The sequence below is a fragment of the Melitaea cinxia genome, chromosome 8, assembly GCF_905220565.1.
Source record: "Melitaea cinxia chromosome 8, ilMelCinx1.1, whole genome shotgun sequence".
Classification (NCBI taxonomy): domain Eukaryota; kingdom Metazoa; phylum Arthropoda; class Insecta; order Lepidoptera; family Nymphalidae; genus Melitaea; species Melitaea cinxia.
The window spans coordinates 8,979,426-8,996,434 of NC_059401.1; the positions used below are offsets into that span (position 1 = coordinate 8,979,426).

Below are 17,009 nucleotides of genomic sequence, written 5' to 3' on the forward strand. Positions count from 1 at the left end.
AACAGTCGCTCGCTGACCGCTACTGACAAGGCTTGTGAGATCCTGAAGATACTATCAATACGTGTTATTATTATTAAATTATTATTTTTAATATTAAATAATTATTAGTTTAGTTTTATTGGTAAGTGAATAAAATAATTAAATTACATTTTATTTTTATGAACTTCTAAGCAAACAAATGAACATTGAAAATCTTGCATAGCTTTTTGTTATTACTTTATTCATCATTTTTTTTATTCATCTTTAAGAATATTGTACACTTCCTATCCGTCACTATTATATCGTGTCCTGTGCCCAAAGGTTATCTGGAAGAAATCGCTCTTCAGCGATAAGATCGCCTTTGTACATCTTTTTTTTAAGTTACTATTGTTTGTTTATATTTTGGTGTACAATAAAGAATATATTATTATTATTATTATTACTTTTTTATAATGGCTAAGAAACTTAATAATATGTAATTAAGTAACTTAAATATTATCCTCTTATTAGTGCCACAGAGGTTTTATCGTTGTAAACGATTAAAATTTGAAGAAAATAATTTTCGTAACATATAAAAATATTTAGGGATGACGGTAATGTGTAGCTTAGTGGACATTTGTTTTTTTTTTTTAATTTAAATGATTAGTCACTGAATTGAAAAATAAATTACACTACTACCTATATCACATAATCCTTGTATCTTTAATTCAAAAGAAGTCTAATTATATTTAATGACTTGTTTTAATATAAATGAAATATGCAATTCTTACAGTTCATTCTCATAAAATTCAATTCATTTTGAAACTTTAAAAGATTTATTAAATTTTTGTGCGTAACTCATAAGCACAAATGAAAAAAAAACCCATTAATAACAACATGTATAATACTACTATTAACAATCATATACATACATAAACATTGATAATTTGTCTAATAATAATAATATTGATTGCTTGTAAAAAAATATTGTTTTTTAAAATTTACTTTTAGCATGTTTACAATATGCAGCTTAGTACAACCGCTACTAGAACAACAACTCTGGTGTAGTGGTGAATCAGGCACCTAAACACTGACGGTTTACGGGTTCGATTCCTGCTCGGAATGGATATTTGTATGTACAAATATTTCTTTCCGGTTTGTATATTTGTTCTTGGTGGTCTCCCCATCTTGCCTCGGAGAGCACGTAAGCTGTCCCGGTTGTTATTATATACCTACACATGATAACGATCGTTATTCGAATAATGGAATATGCTCACTAATCCGCAGAAGAGTAATGTGGTGTATTAAGCTCCAACCTATCTCCTACATTGAGTAGGAGGTCTATGCTCAGCAGTAGGATATTAAAAGCTGAATTGTGATCGTCGATTGGATGAAGCTTAGTATTAATATAATTATAATGTAATGATTGCAGAAAGAATGCCGCGTTTGTTTTACGCGGCACTGTATGTGCTGTGTGTGTTCAGCTATACAAAAGCAATAGAAATCTATGACGACGAAGGTTTCGCTTTTGTAGAAAATGAGCCGGACACTATAATTAATGGTATCCAACGTAATGCAAATGATCAAAGTTTGAGAAATAGACGTATACTTTGGCCATATCCTTTGAACAACAAAAGTGATTCCATAAAGGATAGTGGGAAGCCTGGCACAGAGGAATATGAACATCACCCCTTTAAGCTCAAAGGTCAAAACAGAAAAGCTCGTTTCGGCTACGGTTACATCCAAAGTCCTATAATGGAAATGATGATGCAAACTATTGCTGTGAACTACTCTCCCACAATCGGGGGAGACCCATTCGATTTTTTAAGAGACTCATATGCATTGCCAAAAGGTAAAGTGATATACAAGTTCACATGCCATTATTTAAAATCATTGTTTTTTTCTCAATAAAACATTACCTGCTGTAATTTGTATCTGATTATAAAACAATACGTATTTTAGTGACTGAGGTCAAATCTAAACGGCAGATTACATATACTTAATTAATTGTTCATTGTAATATGATTTCCGCTAATATTAAATTTTGGTAAGCAAAAACATTGTTACAATTCAAAAATGGATATTATTTTAATTGTACTACGCATTATTATTATTTTTTCATAATATCTTTATGTATCATAAATAAGAATAAACTTGTATAAAAAAAAAAACATAAATATGTCGTAAAATTCAAAATATTTAGTTGATTTTAGATGAAATAGGTCATATTCATGCTTAAGTGAGACTGTCATTTTCTTATTTTTAAATCATTGTTTAATTATCAAAATACAACTAAATTGCAATCTAATTAGATTGAAATAAAAAAAAAAGTCATTTAAATAAGTGGCATTTGTTTTAAGTAATTTTTTAGGAAAACATATGAACAGGAACGTAAACAAAATTTGTTAATTCCTTATAATACCTAAATTTTAATGAGTATATCTTTTTTTTCATCACATATTTTCATTTTAGGCTTTAACCAACCCCTTGAGGAGTATGATTACATAATAGTCGGCGCAGGCTCTGCAGGATCTGTATTAGCAGCTCGGCTTACAGAAGATAAGCCAAGGGCTACAGTTTTGGTTATTGAAGCAGGGAAACCAGAAATGGTTCTATCTGATATCCCCGCACTGATGAACCACATCCAAAGATCAGACTACGTATGGCCTTACACTATGGAACATCAACCTGGAGTTTGTCTTGGTAAACATTCCACTAATATAGTAAATGTGAAAGTATGTAGATAGCTGGAGATTCAGAATAACACATACTCGTAGGCAACTTTTTGTCGAATCATTTCCACGGGTTCGGAAATTACTCGGGTTAACCTATAAGGCACAGCTAACGTTCGTACACGTTCGTAATGTTCCATACAATAATTAACCAGTAATATTGTTAAAAGAATAAAACCTCAAAAAGAAAGTAAAAAAGCACTGAAATTTTAAACAAAACATTTTAATTTGAAGCTTCTTAGTAAATCGGTACATATAATTACAGCTTATTTAGTGCGTAGACTAATAAATGAGCTACCGTCTAAATTGATTGAAAGTATTACACCAATTAATTGCTTCTAATAGGAGGGTGGGTAAATATGTGATTATTTTATATTTATTGTTTCATTGGTTACTAAATACCATTGTCATAAACCTGCGTCGTTTATTTGATATATAAATAAAATAAATATATATACCATACGTAAAATTTTAACTGTCAATTATTCTTTCATTTCCGTTTCGTTAAAATTATTACTGATAGCTTAGTTGAAGTATATTTTTAAAGATTCATTTTAAGATTTGTAACTGGAGGTATAAATGATATTTGTAATAAGCAAACAACGGGAATTAAAAGGACACGACATGGTACGATTGTAGTAGTTCATTTGCTTTGTACTGTTCATTTAAAAAAAGATATTTACACGGCCTGCGAACAGTTATTAGCAAGAAAGCTGAACAAAGCTTTTATCATCTATTAACAGTAGTTGTATAATAAGCTACATCACCTATCTTGAAGTCGTACTAAGAAAAACAAAAGAGGCTGACACAAAGAAAATATTTTGTCTACGTACGAACATACTCGTAGCTACCGAAATACGAAATCACCTGCGCAGGGTCTTTACACGTTGAGCTACATACAGTAAAGAAAAAACCACAGTCCTATTTTAAGATAGAGTTAAGCTTTATATAGGAAGGTAATAAGGGCACTTGTTTGTGCCCTTGGGGATACAGATGTTTGTCGTGGTCTGGGTATTTATTTGTGCAGTCCTTGTGGGTCTCCCAACCGTACCTCGGAGAGCACGTTTAGCCGTCGGTCCCGGTTGTTATCATATACACCTGATAGCGATCGTTAGTCATAGTAGGGAATATATCCGTCAACCCGCATTGGAGCAGCGTGGTGGATTAAGCTCTGACCCTTCTCCTACATGGGGAAAGAGGCCTATGCCCTGCATTGGAATATTACGATAAAGCGATAGGAAACAACTTATATGTATAGGGATTTAATTATAAATGTTCATACCAACAAATTAAATAGGATTTTGTTGTACAAATGTATTGATTGTCTGAAAATAATTTTTCTGTGTTTATGTTCTCATCTGCGCATAAATTCTTCTGACCGCCCTCTAAGTCAAGCAATTTTTGCAAGAATAGTATGATATGATGTATTTTCAAATTAGCGAGTCCAAAACAAATATATCTAAATTTTTATTAACTTGAATAAGATTACATTTATTATGAATAATTGTTAAAAAAACGGTTATATATTATGAACATATATTCATGACCAAAACCTGTAAAATACATATCGAAATGTTCATAGATCTACAAAATTGTTTCAGTTAGTTACTAATTACTTCATTATAGAAAAAAATATTCTTTAATAAATTTGATGCTGATTTACGCATCTATCCGGAATGGTTAAATTAAACTACTTTTTTCTAAAATTCATCAATGAATCTTAATATTTATTTCGTTATTATTTATTTCGAAATAGAATGGCTGCCAGCTAGTGTAAATAATATTTACGAGCACAAGAACTGCGAGAGCTGTTATTGAAAAGTAGTCACAAACTAACATTGAAGCTTTTTCTCGAGTAACAGTTCACGTGACACTGATGTAAAGTATTGAGGATACGCTAAACATTAATAATGTAAGAAGACAACAAGTTAAATGTGTAGCTGACCTAGATTTCAACCGTTGTGCGAACATTGACTTTAAGTACGATTTTACATGTATGCATGCATTTCTTTAAAATACCGTTACGTTTATTTAATCTTTATTTATAATATAACATAATTTATTAATTGACTATCTGACTGATTCATCGCAGTCGATCTAGTATTTAGCTATTAAAAGTAGATATTTAAAATTCGACAAGTAGAGCTTTTTAAAATTTTACTCCTAAGACGAAACTTTGCATTACGGTTCAATTCTTAATTATGGAACCGACAAATTTTATTTGCAAATTTTTGATTAGTAATATATCAGTTTTTAATTAAGTTTATAAATATATCAAAGTAATTAGAATTGTTTTTTGTGAACAATTAAAAGTCGTATTCCCAAAAAGCGTAGAAATGGAGAAAGAAAGTTAGAGAAGGGTACATTTTTTGTTTTACTTCAAAAATATAAAAGCTTACATACAGGCTTTTGGTAAAAAATAAATAAACAAATTGTTGTTGAAAATTGTACAAGTAAAGTGTTAAATATAATTTTTGCGACGTAAATTTTAGTCGGTACTGTGTGGCTACGGTACTAAAGAATTAGGCCACCCCCTCTCTTCCCGTGGGTGTCGTAAGAGGCGACTAAGGAATAACACAGTTTCACTACCACCTTGGAACTTAAAAAGCCGATCGGTGGCGGGATAACCATCCAACTGCTGGCTTTGAAATACACAGGCCGAAGACGGGCAGCAGCGTCATCGGTGCGACAAAGCCAGTACTGCGGTCACCAACCCGCCTGCCCAGCGTGGTGACTATGGGCAAAACACATGAGTTCACGTTATTTTTGGCGTAAACTTGTGGAGGCCTATGTCCAGCAGTGGACTGTATAGGCTGTAATGATGAAATTTTAGTCGCAGTCTTGCTTTTTATAAAGCCACTCGACATAAAAGCTCATTTAAATGCCAAGTGTATTAATCATTTAGTCAATACATATAACAAAAATGTAACGGGTCGCTCTCTGTACATTTAAGATATCAGCATTTCAGCCTATCGCAGTCCACCGCTGGACATAGGCCTAAAGATAAAGACATTTAAGACATATGAGAAAAAATCAGATAGAAACCTTTATCAACACAGATAGCACCCAAAACAATGATTGTCAGAATTTTTGTCGGTTTGTTTTTGCGTTTGTGCATGCTAATCTGGGACTAACTAAGAAAACGAAATAAGAAACAGAGTAATTGATTCAGTTGTGGTTTTACTGATATATTGTAGCAAGCGTCAACTGAGGTAGGGTACAGCAGGAATTTCCTTCTCAAAATATGGAGCAGCCCGACTGGGGTAGTACCTCGACCTTACAGAAGATCACAGCAAAATAATACTGTTTTCAAGCAGTATTGTGTTCCTGTTGGTGAGTAAGGTGACCAGAGCTCCTGGGGGGATTGGGGATGGGGTCGGCAACGCGCTTGCGATGCTTCTGGTGTTGCAGGTGTCTATAAGCTACGGTAATCGCTTACCATCAGGTGAGCCGTACGCTTGTTTGCCGAACTAGTGACATAAAAAAAGCTTAGCTTAACATTTCATGTTTGTTTCATGTCAATCGGTTCACAAATAAAAACGTTATACCAATTTAAAAATTCACGTTGAATATGTAAAGTCACTATTCCACGCAGACGAAGTCGCGAGCACAGCTAGTAGTAAGTAAATTAATAGCGTATTAATCATTTAGTAGTAAATAAATTAAGTGTATCGAATTTTATATTTAAATCATCGCGGTCGTAATACAGCTAAAAAATGAAAATGATCCTAGAAAATTAAAATAGGGTTGAAAAGTTTTTGAGAGAATTCTATCATTTTTAATCTCTGTATGAAACAACGATGTTTTGTCTACTGCCACAACTTGTATTTTAAAATATCAATAATATATAATATTTTATTAACGTAGTGCCGTAAATAGCCATTAGAAAAGCATAAAAGAACGATCCTAAATCAGCTGATTTAATTAATAAAAACTTAGGAGAATACATATATCTACTTTTACTGTGAACATTAAATTATTCATAAAATTTGCGCTACATTTCTACACTAATAAACGAGAAAATGGTGTCTATATTTGAAATCACGTTTTCGAAAACGACTATAATGATTTCGTTAGTTTCTAATATTAGGGTAAGTTGATTGACTCTGATATTAGTGTTCTCTATTTTTAGCCGAGCAGAGCTAGATTGCCTAGATACGAATACTAATAATATTACACTTGTTGTTTAATTTTTGTTTAACTGCATAAGGTTAATCTTTCCTTATAGATTAACATAATTACTGCTTACAAGTAAGGAATCGAGTTTTTGACTATTCTTTTTAACTGTTTCTTATACGTATTTAGACGTTAGTTGGTATTATTATATTATAAATAAGGTGTTATTCTTCTATTCTCCTTTGTAGGTCAAATATTTTCTTATAAGCATTACGATTTGATAATTTATACGATATCATACTTACATTTAATTTTGGTTAAAGAAACATAATGTTCATTGTTTATAATACAAATTTTTCAAGTAACATAATAAAGTGAAAATTATTTTAAATAAAGTATTTCCCAAGTGAGACATTTGTAGGTACAATACACGAACAGTTGATGTTGAAGAGATTTATTCGCGTTAAATGGAGTTAATTTCATTTCATCCATCACAATGAGTTTCACTAATTTAAGTATAAATTATAAATATATAAACGAAATACCAGGGGACAAATAAAAACGCCACAAACGAGATGCCAACCCCATAGGGATTTCGAACTGATTTTACCATTTCGAACAATAGATTCAATTTTGTTTTATTTATATTACTTACTCGTGTATGTGTAAAGAATTTAATGAAATTATATTCTTAACAATTAGATGGCGGAGTTGAGATGATATCGTTGCTTCACTTTTATTATTTTAACTGAAATAATAAAAAGCAGATTTTCAATTTGGCTGTTATATTTTATGTGCTATATTTTTTTTAGGATAGCTTACAGCTTATTATTACTTTAAATAATACAGAATAAAAATAAAAAAAAGCTAATAACAAGCTACCACATATTGAAATATGAGTCAGATATAAGTCAATCGCGAACTAATTTTGTTAATCCCTTTTTTGAAATAAGCAAGCAAATTTTAAATTCGGAAATAATTCCACAGAAACGTTTATTGTTTAAACATTTGAACGAGAACTCCTAGTTACGTAGGTAACAAAATGTTTTATTAATATAATTACACAAAATTAGTACAATGCTTAAACTTGCCAGTAGACTATTTGTCTAATTGACAATTACACTAAGTTACATAAATATTATATCGTAAATAACGCTACAATGGTACTTCGTTAAAATAAACAACACTACATTTCCTTAACTGCGAATATTTAAATCAAATGTTTGTCGTTAGCACGTGGAGGCAAAGCAAAGTAATTAAAACAGAGAGGACAAATCATTTACATTTATAATTCGTATAAGCATTCATAATGCACTTAAAAGCAAATACTAGGCAGTAGTTAGTATTCGCTCCTTATATACATTCGTACAATCTCGAGTACAATTGTATGTTGACCTTTTACTGACTTTAATAAGAAAGACAATTAGATTGAATTTCTTGTGTTATTTATGTTTATGTTTTATATATGTATGTAAATAATTATTTTTAAATCAATATTATTAAGTTTATAATTTTAACGTCCATTAATATTAGAAAGACTTTCGCTAGGCAGTTTTTTATACAATTACATTACAATATTAATTGATAATATTATATCGTTAAAGTTTTTAAGGAGCTTATAGAAGATAAAATAGCCAAACGTTGTAAAAGAACTAAGTTTCAGTTTTTTTTTTGTTGCTATTTACTAGTGTTGCCCAAATGCAAGAACAAGACGAGACTTAGCCAGTCTTGGTCTTGGTCTTGCGCCAATACACCTGGTCTTGGTCTTGGTCTTGGTCTTGCGCTCCCAGTCTTGGTCTTGGTCTTGGTCTTGCAGCAAGAGTCTTGCAAGTCTTGCAATTACCTATTAGTCTATTACTATTTATTAAAGTTTACTTTAAATCTTAGAAAAACGTATTAGAATTGGAACATTGTGAGCTTGAATTAACATAGCCATAGTAAAGATCAAGCAGATTAATAAATAACTGAAGATTTGATAAGAAATTCGAAAAATCAACTGACCTATATGTCGTTTTCCATGGAAGTAACTGTTTCTTAATAAACATTTATGATTTATAAGCTTACATTTGCTAAAACATGTAAAAAAAACAAATTAATTACAATAACTTGACTGTATTTTAAAGAACAATACTTATCTGTCTAGAAAGAGATTGAACCCTCAACTTATAAGAAATTTAATAAAAGAGTTTTATGATTTATCATTTATTTGAATAAAAAATAAAATACAACACAAATCAACAGCTTTATCATTAGGTTATGATACTTTATATCAATTTTTTTGACCAAGAATTAATACAAAGTAACCATCTGGCTGACTCATCACTTAACCTATTTCTATGTTTTCTAATTACTAATGATGCTTTAGAAAATAACCTCTCAGCAGGTACTGAAGTTGCAGGTATTGAGAGAAAATCACGGGCCATTTTCGATAAAATCGGATACTCTGTCTCATGCGTCCTCCACCAATCTAAAATGTCTTCCGAGCTGGCAGTTCTTGGTTTTCTCAGGTACTCCTCCAACTCGTCTATCACTAAGCCTTGAAGACAAGATCCAGATGACGTCGAGTGACATTCATAGAGTTTATCAAAGTCTATTACGTCTTCATCTTCATCACATACTTTATTTTCTTTTTCTGGTAATTCCAGAGATTTGTTCAGTGAGTGTAGACTTTTATATTCTTCATAAAGTTCATTGAACTTGCGCAGACTTTCTGTTTTAAGTTGCTTCCCCCACATTGTCAGGTCAAAAGTCTGAGCCTTATGCCTTGGGTCTAAAATTAAAGAAGTACAATAAATCCAGTTGCTCTTCTTGTAATGTTTAAGCATTTTGTCTCGAGCTGCTTGGAAAGCTAGAATGAGCCTTTCATCCACTTCAGATCGATTAGGTTTCTCATCTAACTGTTTTACCATGGATTCAATTTTATCTAGCAAGAGATTGAATGATACAATGACTAGCGGTAATGTAACATATTTGTCTCCACCAAGTTTTGTACTTAAAAGTTTAAAGTTTATTAGAAATTTATGTAATTTTTCGAGTACCTGCCATTCATTAGCTGTGATTTGAAAATCATTTAATTCGGTGACAGAACTGCACAATATGTCAATGCCCGCTCTCACTTTTAAACCAAATCCAATCATATCATGTGTGGAATTCCATCTCGTTGGACAGTCAAGAATGGCATTTAGATTTGATGGCACGCCAGCTGCTTCACAAGCAGACTGAAACTTCTTCTTCACTATCTCACTTCTTTTTATTTTACTGGAAATACTGCGTAACTTTGTTACAGATGTACGCGAGTCAGCAATATTTGGTGCAGATTCTTCATCTTCCTCATCCTCAGTTTCGTCTGCATAGTCTTCGTACTGCTGATCTTGCGCGTTAGTGTCAGACTCACAGTGTAATGCTAAGGTCTTTAATAAATCTTGTACACCAAGGTTTAAAATGTGAGCAAAGCACCGGAAATGTTGATTGTCTGAATCAAAGTGTGGCGGCAGCTGTTTGCCCAGTTCATACATAAATTTGGTATTTGCAGTTGCGTTGTCGACCGTGATACCTTGTATTTTATCAATTATGCCATATTCCAATAAACATTCATGGAAAATCGTTGCAATATCTTCCCCAGTATGTCGACCGCGTGATGGTATAAAATCAAGAACTACAGATTGATACTTCCATTCGTTGTCTATATAATGAATAGTAACCCCGTAGTAACTCCTACCAGCAATTGACGTCCACCCATCAATGGTAAAAGACATTTTAGATGATAATTGTTGAAATCGTTCCTTGAGATTCAATTGGAGCTCTTCAAATCGCTCTTTGACATTCCTTCTAAGTGTAGACCTTTTAGGAAACACCATATTAGGGCAAATACATCGAAAATATACTTGTGTAGCTTCGTCATCGAAAAATGAGAAGGGAAGATATTTTTTCACCACCCAATCAACTGTAGCTCTCGTGATGTTGTCACTGCTGTTTTCCGACTGAAACAAAACAATAAATCTTGTGTTATTATTTAAAACATACTAGGTTTGAGCGTATAAGAGGAGGAGGTTTGTTGTTGTTAAATCGAGAAAATCGTTAAATTGATATTTGTTATATTAAGGTTGCACTGTACTGTAATTTACCAAAATAAAGTACTTAGTTGTTACTGGCCGATTAAATGAAAATATGGGTGTTTATAAAAAATATTTAAGACGATAATTACATACTTAATATGTCGCACCCCTAGATGAAAACACCACTAACTCAAAAATACTTACGTAAGTTAATGGCGTTTTTGAAAGTATCGCATGAATAGCTACGCAGAGTTAAAATTCTTTTAACTGTTAAAAAAATATTCTTACCTGTCCACTTCTTCCAGCGGTTACTAAAAAGCTTGTGATATCTCCACTTAATTTTGGTTTAACAGGAAGAAATATTTCTGATTCCTTTTTGTGGAAAGATATTAGATGTTTCCTTAAGCCTGAAGTGTTTCTGTTTTTCATTTTTATTTCAATCTTTTTATGTTAGCACAATTTACAGAAGGCAGTTTGGGATGCATGAATTATTTCGAAAAACTCCTCAAATTTGCTTTTGGGTCTTTTAGATCTGTGACTCAAACTCTCGTTACTCCGACTAGAATAATTTGAATCTTCGTCACTCATATTAAATTGTACACGTGATACGTTTTTAGAAAACAACGAGAATTAGTAAAAACAATTATTAAGTTAGACTCGAAGCACAGCTCAATTGGAAATGACTGGAATTAAAATAATTCCTTTATTTATAGTACGTTTCCTTGCTTTCTACCGCGCCGCCTCGCCACGTGCCGGCTCTATGAAAAGGATGCCGCCGCAAATCAAACAATGCCGCGTGCGGCGTACAAACACACACTAAATATTACCTACTTGTACAGACGCGACGCGTGAATAAAATATATGTAAAGAATTAGTGCCAATCACTATTCTTTACATATAAGTGAATGTTTTGGCGTACATCTATACTAATATTATAAAGCTGAAGAGTTCGTTTGTATGTTTGATGACAGAAGTTTTAAAATAAATAAAAAATAAGTCCTGAACGTCACTATACCTCCAAAGTTACTATTCCTCGTGGACGAAGTCGCGGGCACAGCTAGTAAATACTTACTCTCATCATCTCTCTCAGAGATATTCGGGCTGGTAAGTAATACAAAACTCTTATCGCAGGCTTTTTATTTTATTAGTAGGTAAGTACCTACGCTTTTTATATTATTTTATTAGTTTTGTAGAATTTTTTTACACGTTTCAAGTATATTTAAAAGTGGCTACAATATTTATTAAACGGTTGATATTTGAACACTTTTTGCTATTTTTTCTTGTAAAAACTTAAGAAATATAATGACTAAATGTACAATAATAGTACCTAAGTAATTAGTTTAAAACCATATAAGTAATCAATATTATAATATATACTTACTAGAATGAATTAATATGACATCTACTACCTATCCTTACCATTTTATCCTAATCATAATACTACTTGCGTGATCAGTATAATGTATTCATTTTCATTCTAAGCACTCTGAAACTTATTTATTCTTTGGAACACCTGTAGGTACTCTTAAAATTCGAAATTATTTTGCATGAGTATACCTACGCCCTATGGCGGCAATCAAATAGTGTCAAATGTTATGATTTCGGCGTGGCGGCAACGATTGTTTTAGATTTCAAAAGAAGCCGCCGGCGCGTGTATCATAACCATGTACTTCCGAAAAGCGGCAAATTTCTTTGAGAAGTAAGTACAAAACCTTTGATGCCGCATTATCAAAGTGCCGATGGTTAAAACATAACTATGCATGCACTCAGTTTGATTTTAATAGATATTTTTTTATTCGCTATGTTTATGGTATTAGTCGTAATGCGCATAGGTCCAGTTTTTCATATTCTTTGATACAGTTTTTTGCGTCTCATAGAATTCCTAAGCGTACCTACCTATACACCGAACTGTTACACCTAACTACTCAGTGAAATAGCGCTAAGTCCTAGCTGCAAGACGCAAGAGTCTTGCAGGCTATGTCTTGTTCTTGCTCAAGTCTTGCACGGTCAGTCTTGGTCTTGGTCTTGCTAAAAATACGCGGTCTTGTTCTTGGTCTTGGTCTTGCAAAAACGCAAGAACAAGACCAAGACTGCAAGACCAAGACTGAATTTGGGCAACACTACTATTTACCTATATTATTAAAGTTATATGTAATAGTGTACATGTAGATACTTTTATGAGACATACCTATAATGGTTATTGAAAATTTAAAAAATATTTCTATATCGTTTATATATAAATCATCTCAATGTAAGTATGTATGTATGTATGTATGTATGAATGTATGTATTAATGTATGTATGTATGTATGTATGTATGTACGTATGGAGGTATGTATATGTACATGTAACTGTGTATGTAGTTAAGTATATATGTATTTTATATACTTTATCACTCTTGCGCTAATTAGTCCCGTAGTAACATCATGTCTCACCACCATGGGTAGACTGGTAGAGACTTCTTATAGAGATAAGTTCGCCCTTGCCAACATCCTTTGTAAAAATGATTTGTAATTAGGTTTTTTCAAGAGCAATAAAGAATATATATAAAAGATAACCATTTTAATTTGTAATTTATATTCAACATTTTAGGTAGCGAGGAAGAGCGTTGTTATATTCCGCGAGGCAAAGCTGTCGGCGGTACAAGTGTCACAAACAGCATGATCTATGAAAGAGGACGGCCTAATGACTGGGATAGGATTGCAGCTGCTGGAAATAACGGATGGTATTTATTATGAGTTACAGTTCTTCTATCTTGTTATTATATTTTAAATAGAATTTTTAAAAAAATTCTCGAATAGTTAGTAATTTTTTTCTTTTATATTACAGTCGTGGAAAAACTCCGCTCAATGTTTCTTTATTATTCAGACATCTCGTCGACGTTACCTCTGATAGTAAAAGGGCTTGCCGTAAATTACTATCCGAACCCTCCTACACTGTAACATTCTACCGTCACCTTCGTGATACTGAATACAAATAACAACATTCTTTTTTCTTTTTCTTTCTTCTCACTGGCACAAAAATGAAAATAACTGATTCTTGATATGAAAATAAAGTTTAAATACAATCTTTTGCCAAATATTTTATTTCAGGTCTTACAATGAAGTTTTACCATATTATATGAAATCTCAGAGGTCTGAACTGAAAAAATATAGAAACAAACCATATCACGGTCTTGATGGTGAGCTTACTGTCGAGAACGTTCCATTTAAGTAAGTTTTATCAACGATCTTTATGCACACATAAACAAATAAAAATATATTTTTAATAATTTTAATCTTTACTTTACAGAACAGGTCTTGTAGAAGCTTTTCTCGCAGCTGGAAGGTCCTTGGGGCATCCTACTATTGATTACAATGACCCCGATCAATTAGGTTTCGGTTATGTGCAGACGATTTCTAACAAAGGACATAGAATGAGTGCGGCAAAAGCATTTCTCCACCCACATAAGCGCCGCAAAAATTTGCATATTTTATCTGAGGCCAGAGCTACTAAAGTTATAATTGAACCACAAACTAAAAGAGCATATGCAGTTGAATACGTTCATAACTACGTTAAGTGGAGTGTAAGGTGCAGAAGGGAAATCATTTTATCAGCCGGTCCAATAGCATCACCACAATTACTTATGTTATCTGGGGTTGGCCCGAAAGAAAATTTGCAAACGCTGGGAATACCCATAATTGCTGATTTACAAGTTGGTAAAAGTCTTTACGATCAAATAAGCTTTCCTGGTGTAGTTTTTAAATTAAATACCACTAACGCTAGTCTTTTGGAACATAAAGTAGCGACGTTACCCAACCTTATGCAGTGGCTACAATTTGGTGATGGACTGTTGACAACCCCTGGCGGGGTAGAAGCAATTGGATTTTTAAAAACAGCTTTATCTGAAGATCAAGCACAAATACCAGATATTGAATTAATTAGTATGGGAGGCTCACTCACTTCAGACTCTGGTAGCGCAATTAGGAAGAGTTGGAAAATATCAGATAGAACATATATAAAATCTTTTGGTGCTCTTAAAGGTGAAGATACGTGGCAAGCGATACCCATATTGTTACACCCTAAATCAAAAGGCTATTTAGAACTACGTGATACAAATCCCTTTTCTCATCCAAAGTTGTTTGGTAATTATTTAACTGATCCCAGAGATTTAGCTACGCTCAAAGAAGCGGTCAAGTTTATTATCCAATTAGGTGAATCTGAATGGTTTAGAAAATATAACGCATCTTTATACCTTCCACCATTTCCTTCGTGCCTATCGTATCCTTTAGGTTCTGAACAGTACTGGGAATGTGCTATCAGAACAATGGTAGTGTCTCAACGTAATCCAGTATCGACATGTAAAATGGGACCTTCAACTGATCCCTATGCTGTGGTAGATCCTCAACTGAGAGTTTATGGTGTAGACGGCTTAAGGATCGCCGATAGTAGTATACTTCCTCAAACTCTGAGTGCTCGAACAAATGTAGCAGAAATTATGATTGGCGAAAAGGCTGCGGATATGATAAAGAAAACTTGGTCAAATGTGATAGTGTAATACTTATTTATTTTTGTATGAATAAAAGTTCCTAAAAATCTCTTTGTATTTTTTATACGTCGGTTATGACCAATAGAATTATTGTGACGCAAATCATAATAATAAACCACAACGTGGTGTATATTTTAAGATACCGTAATACGTTGTGAAACCTTTGTCAATCATCCTTTAGTAACTTAAGGCAATTTAAGCCTACTACAGTCATGTTTAGTTTACGTAAATACTTTATCTCTGTCGTATTCACTCTTCTGTGTCATTTCTCTCTCTCTCACTCAGGAAACCCTTTGGTGTAGTATGAAAAAGTTGTCTGACGCCAAGTTTTCATCCATTTTTTTTTCTGATTAAGGTGTTTGTTGTTTAACGTCATTGTGCTTCAGATAGTCTGTAAAACGTACAGTCTCAGTTATTATCACAAACATCAGATAACGATCTTTACTCATGATACGGAAATTATCCGCCTACTTGCAGTGAACTGCGTGATGGAAACTCCATCTCTTCTGTAAAAGACTGATTAAATTGCCACATGCCACGCCTCGATCAAAGTTTAACCTATTCATTTTAGATTTACGTACAGAATATTTATTTATTTACTACTTAATTGTTTTTTGTTACTCTATCAATGATGAGAAGGAAATACTTTTAAAAGTATAAAGGTATCCCTTTGATAACTCACTGTGATTTAATTTTTTTTTTACGTTGACTGAATATAATGTCTTCTACAGGAGTAATTTTAAAAATAAATATTTTTAAATATTCAATTATAAACATCAGTTGTATAATTTAAAATTGTTTAAAAAATGTTATCCACTTATAATTTCACATTCATGATATAATAATGCCCTTACATTTTCGTTCTTAATCTAATCTTTTGAGTGAAATTTAAACTTAAAACAATTAACATGGCATCACTATAGACCAAACTTTTCGCTTAAAAATCTGTTGTAAAATCTTGTTATCGCTTAATTTGCACTTCAGTAAAGCTTAAGTAATATAGACTAGATTATGATAGCGTAGTTAATAAAGAGAATTAAAACGCTCATTACATTGAAGAGACAAATTTCTAAACAGCAAAGCTGTAAATGCCATGTCATACAACTGAGTACAAATACTGCAATGTAGCAAGCAAAATTCCTTAACTTCAATGATGATCTGCTAACTTAAAAGCTACGAAACGTCCTCATCCTTTGAATAATGTAACAAGGCAATGTCATGCCGTGGTGACATGGACAAACCCTAAGTAACGCTTTTGCGTCTTCATGTCAGTATTAAAGGACAAGAGAAGGAAGGTCAAGGTACTCAGTAAATGGTCTTTGTTAACCTCGAAAGAGCAATTAATTTTCTGAAAACTACATTGCACGATCCAAATCTACTAGTTGAAACTGAACTTTAAATTTGATTCAACAACAATTCTGTTTGAAGTTATACGAGTATAAGTCCTTTTATTCTATTAGCTTAATGGATATGATTTTCGTAAAATAATCACGAAATCATCGTTTATGTCAGACAAATAGAATATAAATATTTAAAACAGAAAATAATATAATACTATTCATTTGACTAAACAGGAACAACAAAGTAATAGTCTAAAAAAGTTTCTATCAACAGACAGAC

At 32.5% G+C, this 17,009-nt stretch overlaps 1 protein-coding gene across 1 annotated transcript; it reads left to right on the forward strand.

Moving 5' to 3' along the window:
* The first annotated feature begins 1,707 nt into the window (after positions 1–1,707).
* Positions 1,708–15,436, forward strand: LOC123655585 (glucose dehydrogenase [FAD, quinone]-like). The gene is made up of 5 exons (XM_045591353.1): positions 1,708–1,810; positions 2,431–2,661; positions 13,454–13,586; positions 13,954–14,073; positions 14,153–15,436. The coding sequence occupies exons 1-5, from the start codon at positions 1,714–1,716 to the stop codon at positions 15,396–15,398; spliced, it is 1,827 nt and encodes a 608-aa protein (XP_045447309.1). The 5' UTR covers positions 1,708–1,713; the 3' UTR covers positions 15,399–15,436.
* The last annotated feature ends 1,573 nt before the right edge of the window (positions 15,437–17,009 follow it).